This window comes from Cotesia glomerata, linkage group LG5 (genome assembly GCF_020080835.1).
Source record: "Cotesia glomerata isolate CgM1 linkage group LG5, MPM_Cglom_v2.3, whole genome shotgun sequence".
Classification (NCBI taxonomy): Eukaryota; Metazoa; Arthropoda; class Insecta; order Hymenoptera; family Braconidae; genus Cotesia; species Cotesia glomerata.
The window spans coordinates 11,074,381-11,101,155 of record NC_058162.1 but is presented as its reverse complement, the minus strand read 5'-3'; the positions used below and the strand labels follow the sequence as shown (position 1 = coordinate 11,101,155).

At 31.8% G+C, this 26,775-nt stretch overlaps 2 protein-coding genes across 3 annotated transcripts in view; both read right to left on the bottom strand.

The window, feature by feature from the left end:
- LOC123264625 (matrix metalloproteinase-17-like) overlaps positions 1–26,775 on the bottom strand; it is a 281,705-nt gene that overhangs the window by 196,135 nt on the left and 58,795 nt on the right. The gene's annotated exons all lie outside the window — the stretch shown is intronic.
- LOC123264651 lies at positions 7,342–10,333 on the bottom strand. Its single transcript, XM_044728058.1, has 2 exons — positions 10,277–10,333; positions 7,342–8,240 (listed from the first exon to the last, which is right to left on the bottom strand). The coding sequence occupies exons 1-2, from the start codon at positions 10,286–10,288 to the stop codon at positions 7,392–7,394; spliced, it is 861 nt and encodes a 286-aa protein (XP_044583993.1). The 5' UTR covers positions 10,289–10,333; the 3' UTR covers positions 7,342–7,391.

Genomic DNA, 26,775 nt, shown 5'->3' with positions numbered 1-26,775 from the left:
TTGCTGTCGTCAGTAGTCACATCAGTGCTCACATATGGAATATCCGTTTGGGCAGACGCGCTGGAGACCCAAGAATCATGGAGGAAAGCCGGACCGGTCTACCGATTAAGTGCACTGAGAGAGTTGCAAGCTCCTTCTGCACAATATCCGAGGAGGCAGTGTGCGTCATTTCTGGAACTCTGCCTCTTAGAGTCCTAGCTGAGGAAAGACAGAACCTATACCACCGAAAGAGGTCATCTACACTGAGCGCTGAAGAACTGAGAACTGAAGAGCGACAACATAGTATAGCAAGATGGCATCAACTATGGGATGCTGCGGAAAAGGGAAGATGGACTCATCGACTTATACCAAGGATTGACGTTTGGCTTAACCGGAATCACGGCGAGGCCAACTACTATCTGACCTAGATGTTGTCAGGACACGGCTGTTTCTGGGAGTACCTTCATCGCTTTAAGCACGATAATTCCCCAGAGTGTCCGTCTTGCCCAAGAGTTGCTGAAAATGCGGAGCACGTTTTCTTTGAGTGCCCTCGTTTTAACCCACAGCGTGATGAGTTAGAGAAGATCCTGAACAAGAAAATCACACCAGAGTCAATAGTAGAAGAAATGCTGTCATCCGAAGCTGCCTGGAACGCTACAAGCACGTTTACCACCGAAGTGCTTACAGAGCTGCGTTCCATTGAAAGAAAAAGGGCAAATGACAGAAACTAGAAGGAAGGAAAAATAACACCTTAGCCACCAGAAGGAATAGCAGTAGCTAGATCCTCCCCTCACGAAGTAATGCCTGACGGCGTTTTCCATGAGGGATTAGAGGAAAGAAGAAAAGGGGTTTAGGGTTTAGTGGGTAGGGGCGTTAGCGTCGAGTTGTAGTATGACGCTGCGTCGAGTCGCCACATATCCAGGCCGAACAGCTATGCCTGGAATCCGTAAAAGGGATTCCCCTAAGTTATAAAAACACACACACACTAATTAAAACAATGACTCGATTCAAGAAAAACTTTTTCGTCAAAATGTCATTTTTGTTTTAAGTAATTAAATTCTCTTAACTTAAAAAATTAATTCTCGAATCAAGAAACTTGGTTGTTTTAAAATAAGATGTATACAACTTCGCCCAAGAATTTCTTTCACTTGGATTAAGATAGATGGTAACTAACATTGGTTAACGGTAACATTGGTTCAATTACTATTACGGCATCAGATGGCGTTTCAGTAGTTTCTAGTAAAATAAAAAAAGACAGAGTCGTGAGGTTATATTTCTATAGTAGTATAGTTTCGGAGGAATTCGTGCAGTTATGTGGTCTTTAACCTAACATGTGCGTTTATGAAACACATATAGTCGAGTATGCGATTATTGTCTACTTCGGAGATGACATACAGCGCTCGAAAAGTCAACTTCCAGAGCAGGTGTTGTGAAAAGATATTATTTTACTTGTTTTAAGCATATCAATTTTTGTATTTTTGCTATTCTCTTTATTAATAAATATTTTTCGGCATATAAAGAAATACAAATTTTTTTACTTCAAAGTTTTTTTCTGACTTAAACTTATAACATTATAAATAATAAAATTTGTTCTTGAATCAACAATCAATAATTCTTGAAATGAAATAAAGTCATTCTTTATTGAAGAGAATCGTTTTTGAATAAAGAATTCACTTGTATTGATCGAAGATAATATAGTCTTGAACCAAGTAAAAATGTTATCGATCGGAATGATTAGATCTCTCACTCCAAGAAACATGAAATCAAGACAAGAATTTCTTGAAATAAGACAACTAGTTCTTTTCAAAATCATTTTCTTGGAGCAAGAATATTTTTCTTGAATGAAGATATTTTTTTTATCAATGCACACACAGAGGAAGACATACGGTCATTATCGCCAAAATAGCCAGGATAGCTTCGTGGACCTCGAAACGTCGAGATATGATGAAAACTCGATTTTCAAAAATCGAGCTGAAAACAATAATTTCCCGGTTTTTTGAAAATCATTGATTAACATAGCGAAAAATTAAAAAATTTTTACAAACATTATTAAGCAACCGGAAGAAAAAAAATGAGGTTAGTTATCGTGTAAATTTTCGTCAATTGCTCATGACCTGACCGAACTTAATTTAATGATAATTTCACATCACTAGATACACCAGACAGACGTTCCCGCCATGATGACAAATTCTCGCCTTCATGCACTGCTTACTTTTGCTCAGTCCAATAACCCCGACTGAAAAGACAAGCTCATAAAGCTAACATAGCAACAGCGAATGATCCACGGAATTAAAAGTCTTCATTAAGTCTAAAAAACTGCAATCGTAATCGTTTTTTCATTAACCCTTAGTATTGTTTAGAATATAAGTGAATAAAAAGTTAAAGAAAAAAATTAAAGTAGGGTAAAAGACCCCATTAGTGGCGGGGACCCCATTACTGATACTTTCTTTGATTTTGGTACTTATTCAATTAATGAAATCATTCATTTCAATAATGAATATATTATTTCTAATTTTTAAGACCTTTGGATTAAAAAAATTTTTAATTTTTATTCCAAGTAGAACATTTTTTCATTGAAAGAAAAAGTGCCACTAATAGGGGTTAAAGGTGCCACTAATAGGGTCTTTTACCTTAGTAGCTTTTTTATTTTACATTTAATTACTATTGATTTCTCATTATGTTCCTTGGATATATTGGTAAAAAAACTGAGAATTTAATGCGAATAAAAATTCAAATGATAATAAAGGATTGAGAAAATAAACAGTGACAGTAATGTTTAGCTATGAAGTATATAAAAAAATAATCGCTGTGAGAGTTAATTAAGGTTTAATTAAGTATTTATTATTTTTCTAAAACAAGAAGGAAAAATTAAACGCAAATTAAATCTTGAAATCCAACGAGATACAAGCTAGTCTGGGAGTATAAGTTCCGCTTTATAAATAACATGTTAAATATAGATTTTGAGAGTCGAGGTTCACGACACCAAGCGTTCTGAACTTAGAGAATAGTGACTCCCGCAATACTAAAATAAGTAAATCGAAAAATAAAGTAGATATACAGTATGCAAAAAAAAAAAAAAAGAAAAAATGAAACTATTCCATTCTCAACATTTTTCATGACTTTTGGTCGCAGATTAAACTTTTAACATTCCTTGACTTAGAATCTAAATAATATACCATTTTATACCATTAAAAATTTTTTTTCGTTCTTAAGAAAAGTAAGAGTTCTTTTGAAATTTAAGTAGCAGCATGTCTTTGATAAAAATTGAACTGTAGATGTTCCTGAAAACACAGACTATATTTTACACTCAATTAATTTTCAATCTAACATGGTTGAGTTGAAACTGTCCCAAGTAAAGGTAACGCTGAAGATTGATAGAAGAGCATCAAGAGCTCAAGTCTTGTAATAAGATTGTGTTGTGTTAGTGACAGTGAACGATCACTGGGTTTTGCCATTTTACTTTCGTGGTGATGCTACTTCAATGTTTCTACATGGTTCTATGTTGACATGAAGAACACTCTTACGAGACAAACGAGGTCAAGAGTCTCCGTCATCATCCTCTTATTCTATACACTATCACTTTTTCATATATTCCAGTTAACATTAAGGGGATTGATTACAAGAAGGCTATTACAGTTATCAATCAATTAATAAAGTAATATAATTGTAACGATTTCAATGAGTTTTGTTAAATTCTTTAATGTTCTGTAAGGCATTCCACGTCAAACTGAACAGTTTGAAAATCTACCATTTTTTAATTCCTCAATTTTCTGACATTGTTTTGTACTCCATAAAAAAACTTTGTTATGCCGGCAAAAAATTTATTCAGACCAAGTGATCAACGAGTTCACTGCACACAAAATGTAATAAAATAACCGTGACAATAATAATGGACAAAACTAAACCCGAAAGTTGTCTTGGCGCTGACTCGAAATAAAAATAACAAATGCTACAATAAAATGAAGAACAAAATGCCAAATCGCTGACACAATAAAATAGCGTGACATACACTAAATCACGTAATAAATAAAATAAAACGATTCACTGAATTTACACTGAATATAAATTCCACTAATACTAAATAATAAAACATCAAAACTAAAAATTTCTTTTCCTCATAAAAAATTATTTATACATATTTCCTTCAAGTTTGAAATTTTTAAAAAGCAATAATTAAAGCGCGCAAAATCATTCAAAATAACTTCTTAAAAAATTATTGAAATTTGGTTTCAATTAATTCCTTTTTATATTCTATTTATATATAAATACTTAAGTTATGAATATGTATGAAGTATTTAAAAAATTCATGTGGGTAATCAAATGAAAGGTCTCCACGAGTGTTATATCGAGATGAGCTTATATCTTTACAAATATCATTAGCTGACAAGATACATTGTCATTTCTTAATTATTGACATTTTTAAAGATATGAGCTCATTCCGATGTTACACTCATCGAGACCTTTCATTTGAGTATTCACGTGATTTTTTCATATTTCTTATAGGGGCGGGGGGGGGGGGGCAAAACGGGGGTACTTAAGGAAATCTGAAGTTATTGGGGACTAAAATACGCTGAATCTTATTTTGTTAAGTTATTTTGTAAGTAAATAACAAAAATTTCTGGTTACCGCCAATAAATCTTTTTAATTTTTTGGGGGTAAAATGGGGTACCCCCTTAACAAGTGAAAAAAAAAATTTATTTTTCGAAAATGAAATATCGTCAAAAAAATAAGGTTTGCTTATCGGTATGTCTACGAAAAAACCCAGGCAGATGATCAAATCACCCAAAGAAGAAACATTGTTTATTGAAGCAATATACTCTAAATAAAAATTGAGATAGCAAAAAAAAATTTTAATTTTCAGCAATTTTTGACGGGTTTCGTTTAAGTGAAAATTAATATCGAAGTTAAAAAAAAAAGAGTACTTTTGACAAGATTCTAGTTTTTGCATCTACCAGTAAAAATTTTTTTAGACTTATAGTTCTAACATAATTCTAAGCAATAGCACGAAAAAAAGGATTCGTAATTTTTTTGTACTCTCTTTCTTGGTTAAGGGATTCAAGAATATTTTTTCAAGCTGAATAATCTTATAGGCCTGAAGACCTGTTTATCGGTGTTCAAAATCAATTTTATAAAGTTTCTTTACGTCAATTTTTCGCGGAATTGTCTGACTCGATTGTTAGATAAAAACATTCAAAATCACCTTCTACTGATAGAGTAATCATTTTTCAGTAAAATCCATGAAAGCAAACATTATTAACTAAAAATAATAAAATATCGTATCTTCAAATTTGTATGTACTTCCTATAGTTAAACGATAGGTTTTTTCCCCTCTTCTAAATAATTACTTTTTTTAACATACGAGATTTTTGAAGTAAACCGTCAATTTGGATTACTAATTTATCTAAAAATTAGTTAAATATTTAAAATAGTTGGCACCGTCTAGCCCTAATTGAATACGTTACGTGATTAATAGAGCAATTCTGCCTCTGAATATATAAATGAATGAATAATCTATTTCATAGGTAATAAAATGAAGTCAATTAACAGCAGTGTCATCTTAGAAAAGAATAATTTTGCTTAGTAATTGTGAGTCGAATTGGTTTAAATTAAAAGTATCAAAATCAGTGACATTAGAATCATTGATCAACCGATGACATTAAAATGACATCATCGTAATGCATCACTAATTAAACCTTAAGGCAGCTATCATACAAAAAAAGTACTCAGACTTTACATTGACTTTGGTGAAAAGTCTCTACACTGATAAAAAAATTGACTTGACTCAAGAGCCAAACTCTTGGACCAAGAATACCATTTTGAAGAAAATGATATTCTTAAGTCAAGAGAATAAATTCTTGAGCTAAGAAATTATTCTTGGTCTAAGAAAATTTTCTTGAGTCAAGAATTTATTCTCTTGACTCAAGAAAATATTTTTCTTCAAAATGGAATTCTTGGTTCAAGAGTTTGGCTTTTGAGTCAAGTCAATTTTTTTATCAGTGTAGAAGCTCAAGTACCTGAGTGTTCCCAGTTCTCGAGGGAGTAGTATGTCATTCCAGACTCGTTGAAACGTCGACAATAGGTTCTATTGTCCTGTTAAGAAAGTTGATGTATCCTCAGTTTCGTTTCATTTTTTTCTGGGTACAAATACTACTGATATTTCTAAAAATATGCGTCCGAAGTACAAGGAGTCACATTGATAGCTTGGCAGGCGCCATCGTCCATCTCTTCTCCTTTCATTGCCCACAGCCCGCATCTTAACTTTACTTCCTCGAAAACTAACGAACGAATCAACCATACACTAATCGAATCACAAATTCACTCGAATGGTCACGGAAAATCAGCATTAATTATTATCTTTAGAGTTTATTTTCTTTATTCAATTTATATCATGACAATTAAACCACATCATTATTTTCTTGATTGTTCAAGCAGTGGAATCAAATGAGAATTTGAAATGAATTAACTTAATATACCACGTCAGATTGATTAATTGCAACGTAACATTTAATAATTTTAATATTTTGTTTTTTCACAACCGAGCTTTCTCATATATATATATATATATACATATATATATATTAGGGTGATTTTTTTTTTTACTTTATTTTTTTTTTTTCGGTCCCATCGTGAATTCTTGTTGGAAATACCCAAAAAAAAATTCCCTGAAAGTTTGAGCTCTTAATATTAATTAACGTCCTCGACCAAGGCATGTGAATATTTCCCATTGAAAATACACAAAAACTTTGATTTTTAATTTTTGAATTTCTAAAGCTCAGCGGCATTTCATGGGATCACTTTAATCGAAGATGGTTTTTTCTAAGAATTGAACGCTCTACAAAAGTGCCCATTGCCGCAAAGTCGTAACTCACACTGGCGAGGCAGTACGGGCCACTGAACCTGATTTTTTCATAAAATTGGCGTTTTTTCGCATTTATCTCGTAAATATCAAGAGCTACGGAAAAAATATGAATAACAAACTTGTAGAGAATTCAATTTCCAACAAAAAAAGTCCTATGGACCAAATCGCTAAGATCAATATTAAGCGAGATATTAAGCCTTGAATATATTTTTTCGTGAAATTTTGGCCGATCATTGATTTAAACTTATTAATATCTTGTTTACTTTCTCTGTTTTTTATATTTTTTCTTCAATATATTTTTTTAAGGCTAGAAAAACAGGATATGATAAGTATCTTACACTATAAAAGCTTATATCTTAAGAATCTTTAATAAATAATGGATTTACGAGTTTCTGCATAAAACTTATGAATTCAATTACACTTAAATAATTTATATATTATTAACAGTTTATTAAATTATAATAGTTCGAATTATATTAACAACAATAATTATTTAATAAAAATAAAAACAACAATACCAATTAATTATTATTGAAAGCAGAAAAATGAATTGTTAGATTAATTCATTGTCAATATATTGTGATTTTTTACACGATGTGTATTGAGATCGATGGTGCTGAACAGTTTGAAAAATTCTTTGTCTTTCATCTTCGTTATAAGTCAATACTTCATTAAAACTTTCGGCTAGCGCTACTCCTCTTTCCGCAGTATCGTTTACTACTTTTAACTTTTTGAATGTATCATAACATCGTTTATACTCAAGATTTGATTCCCACAAACTTGGATCTGTATGCAAAAATTCATAGGGGAGCTCAAATTGTTCAAAAATAAACAACGAGTTTGGATTAACAAAATCGCTTATGTTTTTCTCAGATAACGACGTTATTTCTTCATAAGCGACTGATAAACGTTTATTAGGCTTTTTGACCGCTACCTGGGAATTTATTTTTTGTACGATCTTTACTTTTTCTTCTACTGACACAGTTTCATCAAAAAGAGCTAAGCAAGCAAGATTTTCGTGTAAGTACCACAAATGCCGAGACAATTTATCGAGTGCTGCATTTGCAATTTCTGGATGTATTTTTCTGTAGTCAATAAGATCTTTTACTAATTGCAAATCCGAGTTTGGAGCATTTATTGCATTAAGAGCAGTAAACCATATTTTTACATAAAATATTACGATGAAAACACATATTTTCTGCAAAATTTTTTTTTCGTTTGCTCCCATTTTAAACTGGTTTCTAAACATATATATTTTCAAGCAATAGAGAGCTTTCGATAACCACCGTGCGTGATGAAAAGCACCAGGTGCTTTAAATTCGGCTCTATGACTTTTGATACCACCCAAAAAGATACAGCTCAGCTCCAAAAACTCCTTGTAATCATTTCTCGGATGATGATTCTAACAAAAAATAAGAAAAATTTAATAATTGCGGCCAGAAAAGAAGGTATTTATAGAATTTTAAAGTAAAAAATATTATTTAAAAAGGCAAAATTTATAAAACTAAATCACTTAAAAATTCGAGTTATATCGAAGTATGCAAAATAACTACACTGATAAAAGGATTTATTTACTATTAATAATTTGATTTATTTGAAGATAATAATTTAATTTAATAAATATTTTTTAACATTAAATAAATATTTATTAGAGAGAAAAGTACATTTAATAATATTTAATAAATATTTATTAATAGATAACAAATATTTATTAACAGTTAATAAATACTTGGTTGAGTGAATTTGTTTGGCTTGCAATGTCATATGATATGAAGGTTGCTTATAAACAAAAATCATCCTTATAAATTATTTGCATTAATTATATTACATTATAATAACATTTATTGTAAACTACCAAATTCTATCACAGCTCATAATTATTTTTTATATTTTTACATATTAAAAACGTTAATTTATTAAGTGAATTGAATTATTATCAATGTATTCCAGTTATAGGGTTATAAAAAGTGTCAAAAGAAAATTGCTATTTTTGCTTTTTATCCTAAATAAATATTTGTTAACAGTTAACAAATATTTATTAACTATTAATAAATTAATAAATATTTATTAACAGTTAATAAATTCTACGTAATGAATACTAATTAACTGTTAATAAATATTTATCAAATCCCATGATGTTAAAAATCATTTATTAACAGTTAATAAAGCTAATTAAATCTTAACAAGGCCTCCTATCAGTGTATCAGAAAGATCTAATGACTGTAAAAAGAAATTAACTTTATAAATAATAATTCTTTCAATGGTAAAACTATTTATGAATTAATTAATACCTTCAGTTGATTTTCTATGAAGTCAAGAATATCGTCTTTTCTTTTGATTTAAAATAAGTGCAATATCTTTATCCTCTGTGCCGATTTCATACGCAGATTTATCAATTTTTTCCCAATTATCTCTGAGTCTTTTGAAAATTGGTACATTTGGACTATTCGTCACTGGCCAAGCAACTTCTGCAACATTTCGTAACATCAATTCAGAATTATGATGGCGACAAGCAAGATATAATAAGTCACGGCCAATTTTATCTTCTAATAATGCACATGCGCCATTAAAACAACCTAAAACAAAGAATTAGTTATTGATAAACTGTTATTTAATTATCAGTTATTCAAATTTTTGACTCAGCTTATATTTTAACTCAACATTCGTAAAAATAATTAAAAAAATTAATCAAATTCTTATTTGAAAATTTCTTTCCAAGTCAAAAAACAAATACTGTGATATAAATTCATTCAACCACAACATTAACTAACCGGTATTTGAACTAGTTGTATCAAAGCACATTGCTTTAACATTATCGCAAAGATCCCACTCTATCAGCGTTTCAAAAATCGCTGGAGCTTGGCTTTCACCTGTGCTATCAGAGAGAATCGGAGTTTTTAAATTTTTATCAGTATTTATTCCGGTAACGTGTATTGATAATCGTTCTGCTTTTGGTTGACCATTTCCCGCAGGAAGCATCTTTCCATCCCAGTGCACTACGAGAGAGTCATCAAAAATTTCTTCTTCTTTGATCGTATCGACAATTTCTTCTCTTTTTGAAATACGCGCATTGCGAATAGTGGAGTAACTTAAATTATATTTATCAATCTCAAGTCCTAAACTTTGAATAACAGCAGAAATGATGTACATCGCATTTCTATTACTAGTTTTAGTTCTATCTAGTGCTAATACTAATTCCGAAGTCAGAATATCAATTTTATTTTTCTCAGGCGCTGGCATTGTATCTTCAAAGTCTGAACAAGTTCGCTTCAATTCACTGGAATTTGATATGGAACTACAGAAACTATTTAAGGACGACTGTTGGGATAATTTCATTCCTGAAATGAAAAATGTTAACAGTGAATTAGTAAACATATTAGCTGAATGTTAAACAAATCAAATATAATTAAACAAAACTATTATAATATTAGAACTAACCAATTTCCTCATTATTGGGAGTTTCTACTTCCATCGCAGACAGATTTCCAGAAGTTTCTTCTGTATAACGTCAATTGCTGGTAGATGGATATTTCTATTTCCTTTACGACAATCTGTCAAAAATTGCTGCAAATTTTTCGGTAAATTTTTTAGTGCAGCACAATTTGCAATGTCAAATAATTTATCAAGACGTTTGCTAAACTGTTCCACATTTGTTCGTTGTCTTTTCGATGTCTTTGCACGACTTCGATGATTCTTCAGTTTCATGTAGTCACTGTGAATTTTTTCCAATTTTTTAATACTGTGCTGAGGTCGAGAAGTTGGAATCAAAAGATTAGCCCAAATAGCATTCGTATCACTGATCACACTACTAGCACTTGCTCGTATACTTAATTTTAAGGATTGATGTTTGTACATAAAGAGATTCAATACATCCCTACACGAAGGTAACTTAATATTATTAATATTATGAATTTCAAATCCAATTAAATAATTATAAACTCTATTTCCGATTTGTTCAGACATCTTTGACAAGAATAAAAATGATAGAAAAATGTACCTAACGCAACGTAAAGCATACAAATGCGACGCGAGTACATTCAGTGTTCACTGAGCTTTGTTCTCGATATTTGCGGCATTAGTATCACACAATAAAGAACAAAGAAAGCGCTGCAATTAGGCGGGCGATTTATTAAACTAACCCTGGCGGTTTTGTGGTCACGGTGAAAATACTATGGAAAGTCGGTAGTTCCCTCTATGGTCAACAGTGAGAACTTAGTATTACGGTAGTAATTTCACGGTGAAACATTGGTGACTTTGTTTCATTTCACTACTGTTAAAATATGGTATATATCAGATTATTAGACCTTGGTAAAATGGTTCAAATGACATTTTTATATGGCAACTATGGAGTGAAACCATAGTAAAAAGTTTATAAATGTATAGTTATTTGACAGTCAAAGCACTGTTGTTACACAGTAAAATAGGAGTGAATCCAAAGTCGTTTCACCGTCGTTTCACCCTCGTTTCACGTTCCTTCCTTTGTCGAATAACGCTCCTTTGACCGCCTTTGTATAACCTACTCATAAAAAATCCCATTTGAAAATGCTAAAATTCTCCAAAATGAAAAATTTAGTATTTTTAGGACAATAATAATTTTAAGTAGTATTTACGGATTTTTTTTTAACTTATTAATTACTAACTCATTGATACACTACTAAGCCTGTACAACCCGGCGTGAGTTATGAGCACTGATGTTCACTGAAAATTAAATTTCAGCTCACACCGGGACTCGTACCCACGCCTCACCAGTCTCAAGCAAGCATGACGAGCGTTGTACCGCTTAGCCATGGGACTGTCTACTAAATGGTAGTGAGTTTGAATGAATATTTTTAGACAGGGGCAGGCAGTTTTAATTAAAAGTTGATGAAATTTTCTTTTATATTTATACCATTATAATTAAGGACGTTTTTCATGGTATCTTGAAATATCCTGATTCTGTAAAAAAACATATAATTAAAATTTTTTATTTCATGAGCTTTCCTTCATTTGTGTTTGTCATATAAATATTGATGTGATTATTAAATTTATTAACTGTCGAATAGTGTCAAAAAATAAATATTTTTTTCATCACTCTGTAAGTTATTATGTTTTTTCAGCTTTTAACGCTGACATTTTTTAAATATATTTCTGAACAGTTATTTGAAATAAACTGTGGCCTTGCATTGATGATATACATGGATTCTTTTGAATTTATTATCACCGTGATAAGTGACGTGTTATTTTTTTTTAATCGAGCGAAAAAATATTAATTTGTAAATGAAATTTTTTAAAGCGTTTATTTAAAAAATTTTTTTATTCTGAAAATTAACTACAAATAACTAAATTTAATGTGAAATATCAATAGAGTTCAGCACTCTACACTGTTTATAAAATAATAATTGAACAGCATTTACATCATTTGTCCGGAAGAAAACGAACGAGTATATACCGTGAAAAGAAGTTTATTTTACCGTGAGTTGACGGTCGAACGATCATCGAACCATAGTAGGTCCACAGTGATATCACTATGAGTTTATGAGGTGTTCACTTTGAAAAAATCATTTTTCCGCAGTAGAAGCACGCCATACTGACAACAGAAATGCTAAAGTTCCACGAATTAGAAACGGTCTTTTCACCATAGAACTGCTGATAAGTCAACATTTATCTACTATCCGTAGTTAGTGACGCAATAGAACGAATATACTGTTTTTCGACAGTGATTTCACCGTACTACAACCCTAACTAGATAGTGAAATAGCCGTCACGTGAAACGACCGTGAATCGACCATCTTTTCACTATGGAGTCACCGCGGATTTACCGTAAGCATGAAACCGCCAGGGAATTCAAGGTTACGTAAAAGAGGGGATTTTTGGAGAGGAGAGAGGCTTTCGATTTGCGGACAATGACTGAGCTTTCGCTGGTCGCGTACTTTTTGTCAAACGTTGTTTATCAACTGGTGGGGGAATCACTGCAATGTTAGTTACATCGCAACGTTGCCATTAGATTATTAAGTACCTACTGACGGAGAAGAAACAAAGAGAAAAGAGTTTGTTTAAATGTTTATTATCATTAAAGGTTAAATATTGTAGATTATTAATTTTGCTTTAGTTTTCTAGCCTTAAAAAAATATATTGAAGAAAAAATATAAAAAACAGAGAAAGTAAACAAGATATTAATAAGTTTAAATCAATGATCGGCCAAAATTTCACGAAAAAATATATTCAAGGCTTAATATCTCGCTTAATATTGATCTTAGCGATTTGGTCCATAGGACTTTTTTTGTTGGAAATTGAATTCTCTACAAGTTTGTCATTCACATTTTTTCCGTAGCTCTTGATATTTACGAGATAAATGCGAAAAAACGCCAATTTTATGAAAAAATCAGGTTCAGTGGCCCGTACTGCCTCGCCAGTGTGAGTTACGACTTTGCGGCAATGGGCACTTTTGTAGAGCGTTCAATTCTTAGAAAAAACCATCTTCGATCAAAGTGATCCCATGAAATGCCGCTGAGCTTTAGAAATTCAAAAATTAAAAATCAAAGTTTTTGTGTATTTTCAATGGGAAATATTCACATGCCTTGGTCGAGGACGTTAATTAATATTAAGAGCTCAAACTTTCAGGGAATTTTTTTTTGGGTATTTCCAACAAGAATTCACGATGGGACCGAAAAAAAAAAAATAAAGTAAAAAAAAAAAATGGGACCGAAAAAAAAAAAATCAAAATTGAATGATCTACCAAAAAGATCTGATATGTGTAAGCGATTATATTAACCATTTCAAAGATATCCGAGATCAAAGTTTAAAACATTTAATGTGGTAGGAAATTAAAAAAAAAAATTTTTTTTTGATCAATTTTTTAAACTTTGATCTCGGATATCTTTAAAATAGTTAATTTTCTACAAAAATATGTATCAAAATTTGGTTAAAAAATTGATCAATAGTGAGATATGATTTTTTTTATAAGAGACTATCAAAAAATGTAAAACTGTGATGAGCATAACCTTCCTATCAATATTAAGAGCTCAAATTTGGTGAGCATTTTCTAGAGGTGCCTGAGAACCAACTTTTCAATGTAAGAAGTTAAAAAAAAAAATAATCGATTTTTTTGACCCACCCTAATATATATATATATATATTTCCTGTGATTTTGAACTGGCTTGGACCGGTAGATTCCGAGAAATAAAAAAAAAAACTAAAAAAAAATTCTTTTTCAAATGTGGTTTTTCTTGGAATAACTTTTAAACTGCTTTACCGACCGATTCTAAAAATTGATCAGCTCTTAACATCAGAAAACCACGTCGATCGCTACCGGTCTGGTCAAAATCGGTTGATTCATTCATGAGATATCGTTGTCGAAAAAAATTGAAAAAAAAGTTTTTTTCAGAATTGCTATGAAATTTTCAGTCTGACCAGTTCGCGCTCTAAGATTTTTCAAAGAGTTTAAAAAACTGCGTTAAATGCCCAGAACCCCGAAAAAATCGGTTGATTCATTCACAAGTTATTGCGGTTTGAAAATTCAAAAAACAGTGTTCTACGAAACTGCTATGACTTTTGAGCTCGAAGAGCTCAAAAGCATAGAACAGCTATCTTTGAGCTCGGAGAGCTTGAAATAACACAAGAATTATATTTTTAAGCTTGAAGAGCTCAAAAACGTCATAAGTGCAATTTTAAGCGCTTAGATATGGAATTAACGGGAAGTTGCAGGGATGGCCTTTAGGGTCAACCATTTTCCTAATTTTTTTAGTTTTAATTTAAGACAAAAAAAAATTCTTTCATTTCTTGTAAGGATTTGTAAAAAATCTGAACCAACAAGTACGTGATTTTACATAATACATTTATATTTTTTGTTCATACTTACAATTTATCGTATAATTATGCTTTTTACAAATTTACATTTCTTCTCGTTAGAGACTTTTTTTATCGCAACTCGGATAACTTTGTCGATGCTTTCGTACAAATTGTATAAGGTACTGCAATTGTTGTTCATCTTTTGTGAAAAAGTTGTTATACTCTTCAATTAATGCGATTCCTCGTTTAGCTACGTCGTTAGATACTTTTAATAATTTGAAAAAATTCAAACATTCATTATAATTTTTATCACTGGGCCCTATCAGGAATCGTATTCTAAAAACTCATAGAGTAAATCAAATTTTTTAAACAATTCCAAAGAATTTTTTGAGACAAAGTCACTTAAATCTTTTATTAATAACAATCAAAATCTTTTTCATCAATTAGAAACCGATATGATTCATTGCTGCGAATCCTTCCCGTTTTAGCATCAACAATTTTTTTTTTTAATATCCACTGAGACATTGTCATCAAATAATGCAATTATAGCTAGTTCATCATTTAAATACCACAAGTGGTGTTTTATAAATACACTTGGATTTATCTTTGGTATGATGGCCGCGATGGCGGAATCGATTGTGGTAAATTCTATTTGATGTTGTTGTTGTTGTTGTTATTGTCGTCCTGTAATATTTCATCTATTTCCGCTATTTTGGGAACTCTACGAATCTGATCGGAAATCGAACTAAGGCACCATGGCTATGCTCCCTCCCTAAGATATAACAGGTTATCTTTTTTTTTTCTCTCTTCACGGAAAGAACAATAAGTCACTGTACATCCTCGTATAGTATACTCCGTGATATCTATAGTGAAAAAAATTTCAGACTATAGTCAATATCCTTCAAAGTATACTGAATTATTTTTGGACTGTACTCCGTGAAGTCTCCGATTTAATCGAACAATTTTTCTGGTTATGTCGCGTAAGATTTCACGGGATATAATCTGAAAAATTATTTCGTGTAAATTGAATTATACTCGGTTGAAATTTGGATTATACCCACGGTGACTCCACCATTTTTAACTTCCCGCTAAGAAAATCGAAGATTTTCAAAAATCGGGAAGTTATTGTTTTCACCCCGTTTTGCAAAAATCGAGTTTTCATTAGATCTCGACGTTTGAAGGTCACAGGAAGCTTCCCTGACTATCCCCGCGAGGTTGTCATGGTGTCTGTATGTGTGTGTGTGTGTGTGTGTGTGTGTGTGTGTGTGTGTGTGTGTGAAAGTATGTGAACCGCTTATAACTTTTGAACGGCTTGACCGATTTCATCGCGGTTGGTGCCATTCGAAAGGGCTTGACCAAACTTAGATTTTGAAAACTATCTGGACCAATTCAGATTAATAGATTTTGAGAAATCTTAAAAAAAACTGAAAAAAAATTTTTTTTCAAATGTGGTTTTTTTGGAATAACTTCTAAACGGCTTAAAGGTTCAATTCCAAAAACTAATCAGCTCTTAACCTCAAAAAACCACGTCGATCGCTACCAGTCTGGTCAAAATCGGTTGATTCGTTCGAGAGATATCGTGAACGAAAGAAAACCGAAAAAAGTGTTTTTTCGGAATAACTCCAAAATTCCTAGCGCGATAAATTCAAAATTTAAGATTCTTTGTGAGGCTTAAAAAACTGCGTCGAATGCTTCTAACCGCGTAAAAATCGGTTTATTCATTCAAAAGTTATTGCGGTTTAAAAATTCAAAAAATCGTGTCATCAAATCTCTATCAGACTTTTGAGCTCGAAGAGCTTTAAAGCACAAGAAAGCAATCTCTTTGAGCTCGGAGAGCTCAAAATAACCCATAAATTGTATTTTTGAGCTCGAAGAGCTCAAAAACGTCATTGGTGCAATTTTAAGCGCCTAAGTATGGAATTAGCGGGAAGTTACAGGGATGGCCTTCAGGGTCAACCGTTTTCCTAAATTTTTTTTCTAGCGCCTGCGCGTAAAGTGCTGTTTATAATTTGTGAGTTATAGTCAATCAGCATATTGGACATTAATTAAAATATAATCAGTGAATTATATGAGTGTGTGACTATTTATATATTTTGATATGTAAAAATATTTTTTTCCTAGGTTAACATTTTTAAGTTCGAAAAGTCTAAGAAAAGAAAAAAAAATTTTTTAACCCCAAACTATCGGAAAAATTATGCTTTAATGCTCCTTAAATGTTTTTAATGTATGTAATAATTATTTAAAACAATATTTGACTAACCTAATATTTAAAATACATAATAGATATGATAATGCTAAGTGCGCAGGCACTAAAAAAAAAAATGGCGGAGTCACCGTGGGCATAATCCAAATTTCAACCGAGTATAATTCAATTTACACGAAATAATTTTTCAGATTATATCCCGTGAAATCTTACGCGATATAACCAGAAAAATTGATCGATTAAATCGGAGACTTCACGGAGTACAGTCCAAAAATAATTTAGTGTACTTTGAAGGATATTGACTATAGTCTGAAATTTTTGCACGCCTCATAGCGCGAAGCGCGTGAGGTTGTGCTTTATACTCGATTCGTCAAGGTCAAGCAATTTTGTGATCTTTAAATGCCTCTATCACAACCATATTACACTTATACAATGATATAAGTAGATGTACACCGAAAAAACTTAAATTAAACCATCTTTTACTTTCTAAAATCATTTCATGTTACTATTTTGAAAAAAAATTTCCGTGGACGTCCGGATGTCACCCCATTTTGGATGTACCAACGATTACCCCCGAACAAATTGATATTTCAAGACCGGACCTTTTTTATTAGTTTAAGAATTCGATGAACTGGGTCCGTATTTCATATCAGTGGCCTAGTTTACGTATTTTTTTTTTTAATTAAATTTTTTACAAAGCCCAACGAACTTTTCTTATTTGTCACGTAAAAACTATGGCGCCACTTGATCAAGCTAGATTTTTTTAGACTGCGTGCGCATATGACAAGAAAAAAGGGCGCCGATATTTAAAAAAAAAAATAAAAAATACTCTGTAAGAAATTACTTAATTATAAAATTTTTTTTTTTTTTTTTAATAAATTACACAATTAATTTTTTTCTTAAACAATGAATGAGCGTTATGAGGCGTGCACTTTTGGATTTTCCAAACTTTTCCACTATAGATATCACGGAGTATACTATACGAGGATGTACAGTGACTTATTGTTCTTTCCGTGTTGTTAGCAACTAATGAAAAAATTTAGAGACAGCTAAAATATTCTAAAAGAGGGAGCACTGTATTAGCTTTCCATTTATGAAGTTTTTAATTTTTTTTTTTTCTTTATATACTGATCCAAATAATCATTTAACAATTTATTTAACTATAGCACACTGCTACTAGCATTTTGAAAATAATTCTTGTGCATAATCGAAAAGCGTACAACTCTCGAAAAAATAAAACATTTTTTTGAAGACCTATAAACAGTTTTTTGGCTAAAAAGTAAAAAATAATTGATCAAAAATCTATCAATTGAAAAATAAGAGGTATTCTTGAAAAAAGTATTTCTAATTTTCTTAGACGGAGGTTCAAATCCTGCTTCAAAAATAATTTTTCCAATAGATCATGTGAATCTATTTTTTGTGTATGTATGAGGACTTACATAATATACTTTAAGAAACCATATTAAGCTTTTGAAGCAATCAAATTAATTTATTCGATCTTGAATCAAGTAATTCTGTCATTTTTATTTGATAGTTTTACAAATTAATTAGAGTAAATGCTAAACTTTAAATGTTTCGAAATTTCATTAATACTTTGACATGCATTCGGGTGCATTGAAAAAAAATTAATTTGATTAAAGAGATAAATTTTTTAACTAAGAAAATCATTTTGAAGAGTTTCATTCTCTAGAATCAAGACGAAAATTTTGTATCAAGTGAAATTCATTTTAATCAATAAAAATTTCTTTACTTTTATTTTTTTTCTTAAATCAGAAAATCAAGCTCTTCAAAATTATTCTTAACTTTCCGCTATAAAAATCAATGGTTTTCAAAAAATCGGTGTGTGTGTACACTGAAAAAAAAGTTTTCTACGCTTCAGGATACAGTATCGCGACTGTCTATACGCACGTTACGAAACACAGGATGGCTATGTTCACTATCCGTTTTGCTAATTTAGCGATCTATTGAATACACCTAGCGGTGAAGGAGAAACTGACTTTGCATAATTTATTATTGATGTTTCAAATAATGATTTATATGATCGAAGCCAAGTTTTAAATATTTTATCCAGTAATAATAATTACGACAATAATCACCATGCACTTAATAATTGTCGATAAACAATGACAAATGAGGTTTGGAACTTACGCCGAAGACACTGGCGCTTCGAGCTTAGATCGCGACCGTCAGGATCCGTTCCCTGATTATAGCGAATATGCCGTTCACGATACAACGGATAGTGAAGCGTAGAAAACTTTTTTTTTCAGTGTGTGTGTGTGTAAACTCCTTATCACTTTTGAACAGCTTGACCGATTGAAACTCGGTTGGTGGCATTCGAAGGAGTTCCTTTGCTGTTAGATTTCACGTTTGAATCAATTAAGCTCGGTAGATTTTGAGAAATCTCAAAAATGAAATTTTCAAAAAAAAGTTTTTAACTAATGTATTGATCAATTCCAAAAACTAATCTACTCTTAACCTTAAAAAACAACATTGATTGCCGCAAACTGCATCAAGATCGGTTCAGTCGTTCAAGAGAAATCGTTGTCGAAAAATTTGGAAAAATTCATTTTTCTTACATAACTTCAAAATTTCTTCTCAGATCGTTCAACAAATAAGAAATAATCTTTTTGTGCTTGAAAAACTGCGTCGAATGCTTCAAGTCCCATCAAAAACGATTGATTCGTTCGGAAGATATTGCAATTTAAAATTAAAAAAAAAATATGTTCTTAACAACCACAAGAATTTCGAGCTCGAAAAAATTAAAAGTTGTTAAGAGCTCAAAAACAGAATTGATAATTTCTCACGCGTTTTGTACATAGCGGGAAGTTTCAGAAATGGCTTCCCATGCAGGAAACCTCCAGAGTTGACAAAGGGGCCAGGCTTGGGCCAGTACTGGGAAACCTAGCTTCGGCGTACCTGTATTGGCCCATGCGTTGGCCAGGCTGTTTAACCCAGCCTCGGCCATGCCAATGATTACCCAAGCTTGGGCCAAGACTGGGCAACCACGCCTTGGTCGGCCCAATTATTACCCGAGCCTGGGCCAGAACTGGGTCACCCAGTCACGGCCACAATGATTACCCAAGGGTTAGCCAAGATTGGGAAACCTACACTGAAAAAAAAAATTAACTTAATTCAAGAGAAAAATTCTTGAACCAAGAAAATAACTTTGAAGAGTTTAATTGTCTTCAATCAAAACGAAAAATTCTTTAATTAAATAAAATTTACTTAAATCGAGAAAAATTTCTTAGTTTAAGAATTTTTCTACTCAAATCAAGAAGATGAAATTCTTAAAAATTATTTACTTGATTTAAGTAAATTTTTTTTTCTTTATAGCCATGGGCGTTGAATAGCAACCAAGACTTGAGCCAGAATTGGGTAACCTAGCCTTAGCCATTCAATGGGAAATTCAAACTTAATAAATCATTAAGTAATAGAATTTTAAACAGTAAACATTTATTGTTTAACGAATATTTGCTAACAAATTCTAAAATTTAAAATTTATTATTTAACCAAGACAATTGCATATCGTCAAAATTGATGTAGTCTTAAAAAAATTAAAATATAATAATTTACAGTTGAATTTTTAATATTGATAATTTTAAACATGAAAATTTATCATAAGATATTAAAAATATACAGAACGATGTACAAAGTTTAAAGTAATATAACAACTTGACTCTTTCATTTTTTTTAACTATAATAAACTTTTGTAAAAAATAGTTAATTTTCATCGAAACACAATATTAAATAACATAAATTATATAAATAATAAACCGTCACACTTCGTCACTATATAGATTTAGCTTATCAGAATAATAAGATGTGCACCAACTTATCGGTCGTACTGTGTAGGGGTTAGTTATCGGTCTGGCAAGCGCGCGGCTCGGGTTCGAATCTCGATTAGAAGAACGGATACGATTTTCACACTTTATTTCTTATAATTAGCAACAGTTAGGTTTGAATTTACTTTACTTACAAAATTAAATAAAAAAATAACATCCAATAACAATAATTCTTTTTTATCATTTTTTATTAAATGGCATGGGCCAGACTCGAAAATTAGCTTGGCCCATCGTTATCATTCCAGACTTCAACCAGGACTGGGCCAAGCCTGGCTTACAAGCTTGGCCCAGAGTTTTACATAGTTGAGCCAAAGCTGGGCCAAGCTAGGCCCCGTGGTAGTTTCCTCTATGGGTTAAAGGGTCAACCGTTTTTCAGATTTTTTTTTTTCAGTGTAGAGAATTAAGATCATGTATGTACAAATTCTACAAATTTCTTGTATTAATTATTTGTCATCATGACCTGAATTCAAGAAATACCGTTTTACTTTTAGTCTATTTCGTTAATTCTATGTCGTTTATAGTTTATTAGTTTCGTCCTTCATTTCTTTATTCTTACCCAAGAGAGGAGTCATAATCTTTTATCCTCACTCAAGAGACTAATTTATGAAAAGAAAAATTAGATTAACTCTATAACACAACAAAAAATATTAAAACAAAACCAGTGTCATTTGAGGAGCAATTTCATTATTATTATTATTATTATTATACGTGAAATACTTTAGGTGATTACTGTTGCAAAATTACTGCGAATAAAACGTAATGTCATAACGTAAGCCATGAACCAGAAAGATTGTTTATTTTTATTACTTAATACTACAAAAATAGAGAAAGGATTTCAATTATGGCCGTAATTGAATTTACATTTTCATTGATAAAAACGATTGCATTACTATTTAAAGAGGGTCTAGCGGCAACAATAGTATAGTGTAGGAAAATAACATATAAATTACAATTATATTTAATGGTAAAAAGCGCCATTCAGCCGCTCCTGACATGGATCGGCAGATTTTTCAAATCCAAATGAAGGGAAAATAGAATTCGTCATAAAATATGAGTCATTCGAAGATATAGGGCAAAAATTAATTTGTTGAACAATTTAAAAAATTTTCTCAATCATTATAAACATCAAAAAAATGATTAACATTAGACAAATAATTGCTTAATTGAAGATAATTATTCGAACTTCAAGATAAATTCAATAGATTTAAGCAATCTTTTACGGCTAAAAAATTCTATCAGTAAAATTGAGAAAATTTTAAAATTTGAATTTGAAAATGAAAAAAATTTTGTAACAATACTTTTCCCCAAAATTTAACTAAATTCGACCGATGGCGGAGATATCGGCTGGGTAGGGTATTTTACGCTCGCCCTTTTAATATATAATAAAATTAACCCGGAAACCCCTCAGGCTGGGTTAGTGCACATTTGGACGCCAGGTAATTTTTATGCAAAAATTACCAAAAATAATAAAAATTCCAGGGGCCGCGCCGGACGATCAATTAACGATTTAAACTAATGCGAATGAAAAGGTAAATCTTAAAGTAACTAAAGTCAAGGTCAAGACAGAATTTACAATTAGAAATAATAAATAATTAATTATAAAATAATATTTTATATTAACGAATTGAACTAGGAAGATGAGTCATAGGAAAAGAATCCGGGAATTAACTTACATAAAATAAATCATTGTTTAATCGGTAAATCTTAATAACAATAAATTATTTATTTATAAACGGTATTACTTAAAACTAAATCTACTTTCCAAAGAACAAATTAAATACTTTATGGAAGAAATATAATAGATTTCAAACAATTAAACCAATATAAACGATAATTTTAGATATTAGCCTTTCAATTTTATTTACGAACGTAATAATGATTAATGTAAGTGTAGTACTGTGATTAGTAATTGCTGGCCATTTCAGGGACCCTCACGAGGCTTTCGGGATAGGTACAAGTATTCCCTTAAAATAACCCTTACTCGCTACGGGATCGACCCGATAAATCGATAGTGAATTTAGTTAAACAATAAAAGAATAAATAATCTAAGCCAGGAGACAGCGGTGTGCGGATATTAATCGATCTCAACTTGTGAGTACTCACCAAAAAGGAAACTCAACCCAAGGCACCAAATCCACACTCCTTACAATAGCGGAGGTCCCGCGTGTATACCTCACACCTAGCGGGCCACCGCGCGTCTGCTCAATTTTTGTCACCGTAAACCGTTCGAGGCCTCGTGTTCGACAACAAGGGCCTCTCTAGCCATTTTCCCTAATTCAATGAACTCTTTGCTCGCGATCGATATTGTAGGGCCTCACCCGTGCGAGTAAAGGCTATGATTTATCACTCATAGTAAAATTAGGTACTATATGACAATGATTTACGGCAATGCACACAAATAATAATAATAATAATAATAATAATAATAATAATAATAATAATAATAATAATAATAAATTATAAATAATTCATTATAAATGTCTGAAATAAAGATGTCACAGGGTTTTTATTCCCTGTGTGCGTCCCTCCCTGCGCCTAAATTTGGCAACAGATCCACACTCGGTGTGTCTCTGAATTTATTATTTTATATTGATTTATGAATTTATTTATTGAATTTAATATTATTAGTATTATTTATATTTGAAATTTCTAATATTATGGTTATTAATTTAAGAATTAATTTTATCTTTATTTCAGACATTTATAATGAATTATTTGTAATTTATTATTATTATTATTACTTGTGTGCATTGCCGTAAATCATTGGCATATAGTACCTAATTTTACTATGAGTGATAAATCATAGCCTTTACTCGCACGGGTGAGGTTCTACAATATCGATCGCGAGCAAAGAGTTCATTGAATTAGGGAAAATGGCTAGAGAGGCCCTTGTTGTCGAACACGAGGCCTCGAACGGTTTACGGTGACAAAAATTGAGCAGACGCGCGGTGGCCCGCTAGGTGTGAGGTATACACGCGGGACCTCCGCTATTGTAAGGAGTGTGGATTTGGTGCCTTGGGTTGAGTTTCCTTTTTCTGGTGAGTACTCACAAGTTGAGATCAATTAATATCCGCACACCGCTGTCTCCTGGCTTAAATAAATTATTCTTTTACTGTTTAATTAAAATCACTATCGATTGATCGGGTCGATCCCGTAGCGAGTAAGGATTATCATAAGGGAATATTTGTACCTGTCCCGAAAGCCGCGTGTTGGGTCCTCGATACGGTCAGCAATGTTTATAATTATTATTGTCAAATTGGGTTTATTATTTTGCGTCATTGACAATTATTATTGTCAAACATTAATTATTATTACAAGTATTATTTTCAAGCGCAATTCAGATTTAATATTCTTAAATTTTAATTACTGTTACGATTATTGTTTTGATTGCGGTTATTATTATTCTCGAACGCAATATTGTAAAATAAGTTGGAGAAAAATTTATATGTTAATCAAGAATTCCATAAAGGATTTATTTTGTTATTTAAAGGATAAATTTAGTTTTAAGTAACTTCGTTTTTGAATAAATAATTTATTTATTTTTATTGAAATTTTCTGATCCATTAATAATTACTGTATGAAAGCTGATTCCCGGATTCTTTTCCTATGACTCATCTTCCTATCTTAACTAAATAATCTAAGATATTAATTTATAATTATTTAGTTATTGTTTTTCATTCCAAATAATATCCTAATCTCGACTTTGATTATTTCGTGATTTATTTTCCATTCTCATTAATTTAAATCGTTAATTGATCGTCCGGCGCGGCCCCTGGAATTTTTATTATTTTTGGTAATTTTCATAAAAAATTACCTGGCGTCCAAATGTGCACTAACCCAGCCTGAGGGGTTTCCGGGTTAATTTTATTATTTATTAAAAAGGGCGAGCGTAAAATACCCTACCCAGCCGATATCTCCGCCATCGGTCGAATTTAGTTAAATTTTGGGAAAAAGTATTGTTACAAAGATAAAATTAATTCTTAAATTAATAACAATAATATTAGAAATTTCAAATATAAATAATACTAATAGTAATAAATTCAATGAATAAATTAATAAATAAATATAAAATAATAAATTCAGAGACACACCGAGTGTGGATCTGTTGCCAAATTTAGGCGCAGGGAGGGACGCACACAGGGAATAAAAACCCTGTGACAATTTTCAAACATCCATAACTCGTAAACTAACCGGCTCATCTTCGAACTTGATCTCAGTATTGATTCATAGAATAAGTTCACTTTCTTTTCTAACCTATTTTCGAAAAAAATCGACATCAAAATTGCTGGCTTACGTGCGCATTTTCGTCGAAAATGAATGGATCTGTCCATATATATATATATATTAGGGGTGTGCGAATATTCGAGTTTACGAATTATTCGCCTCGAATTCGAATCGAATATTCGAATGGTTCGAATAATTCTAATAGTTTGAATAATTCGAATAGTCCGAATTGTTCGAATAGTTCAAATAATTCAAACACCCATAGAGGAAAGTACCACGGGGCCTAGCTTGACCCATGCTTGGCCCAACTATGTAAAAGTCTGGGCCAAGCTTGTAAGCCAGGCTTGGCTCAGTCTTGGTTGAAGTCTGGGATGATAACGATGGGCCAAGCCTGGTTACCAAGACTTGCCCACGCCTGATTACCAGGACTGGCCCATGCCTGGTTACCAGGGCTGAGCCATAGTTAATTTTCAAGTCTGGCCCATGCCATTTGATAAAAAATGATAAAAAAGAATTATTGTTATTGGATGTTATTTTTTTATTTTATTTTGTAAGTAAAGTAAATTCGAACCTAACTGTTGCTAATTATAGAAATAAAGTGAAAATCGTATCCGTTCTAACCGAGATTCGAACCCGAGCCGCGCGCTTGCCAGACTGATAACTAACCCTTACACCGTACGACCGATAAGTTGATGCACATCTCATTATTCTGATAAGCTAAATCTATATGGTGACGAAGTGTGGCGGTTTATTATTTATATAATTTATGTTATTCAATATTGTGTTTCGATGAAAATTAACTATTTTTTACAAATGTTTATTATAATTAAAAAAAATGCAAGAGTCAAGTTCTTATATTACTTTAAACTTTGTACATTGTTCTGTATATTTTTAATATCTTATGATAAATTTTCATGTTTAAAATTATCAATATTAAAAATTCAACTGTAAATTATTATATTTCAATTTTTTTAAGACTATATCAATTTTGACGATATGCAATTGTCTTGGTTAAATAATAAATTTTAAATTTTAGAATTTGTTAGCAAATATTCGTTAAACAATAAATATTTACTGTATAAAATTCTATTACTTAATGATTTATTAAATTTGAATTTCCCATTGAATGGCTAAGGCTAGGTTACCCAATTCTGGCTCAAGTCTGGGTTGCCATTCAGCGCCCATGGCTACAAAGAAAAAAAAATTTACTCAAATCAAGTAAATAATTTTTAAGAATTTCATCTTCTTGATTTGAGTAGAAAAATTCTTAAACTAAGAAATTTTTCTCGATTTAAGTAAATTTTATTTAATTAAAGAATTTTTCGTTTTGATTGAAGACAATTAAACTCTTCAAAGTTATTTTCTTGGTTCAAAAATTTTTTTCTTGAATCAAGTTAATTTTTTTTCAGTGTAGGTTTCCCAATCTTGGCTAACTCTTGGGTAATCATTGTGGCCGTGACTGAGTGACCCAGTTCTGGCCCAGGCTCGGGTAATAATTGGGCCGACCAAGGCTTGGTTGCCCAGTCTTGGCCCAAGCTTGGGTCGCCAATGAATCGCCAAGGCTAGGTTAGCCAGTCTTGGCACAAGGTTGGATAATCATTGGCATGGTCGAGGCTGGGTTAACCAGTCTTGGCCCACGTTTTGGTCGCCAATGAATGGCCAAGGCTAGGTTAGCCAGTCTTGGCCCAAGGTTGGATAATCATTGGCATGGTTGGGGCTGGGTTAACCAATCTCGGCCCACGCTTGGGTCGCCAATGAATGGCCAAGGCTGGGTTAGCCAGTCTTGGCCCAAGGTTGGATAATCATTGGCATGGCCAAGGCTGGGTTAAACAGCCTGGCTCACGCATGGGCCAATACAGGTACGCCGAAGCTAGGTTTCCCAGTACTGGCCCAAGCCTGGC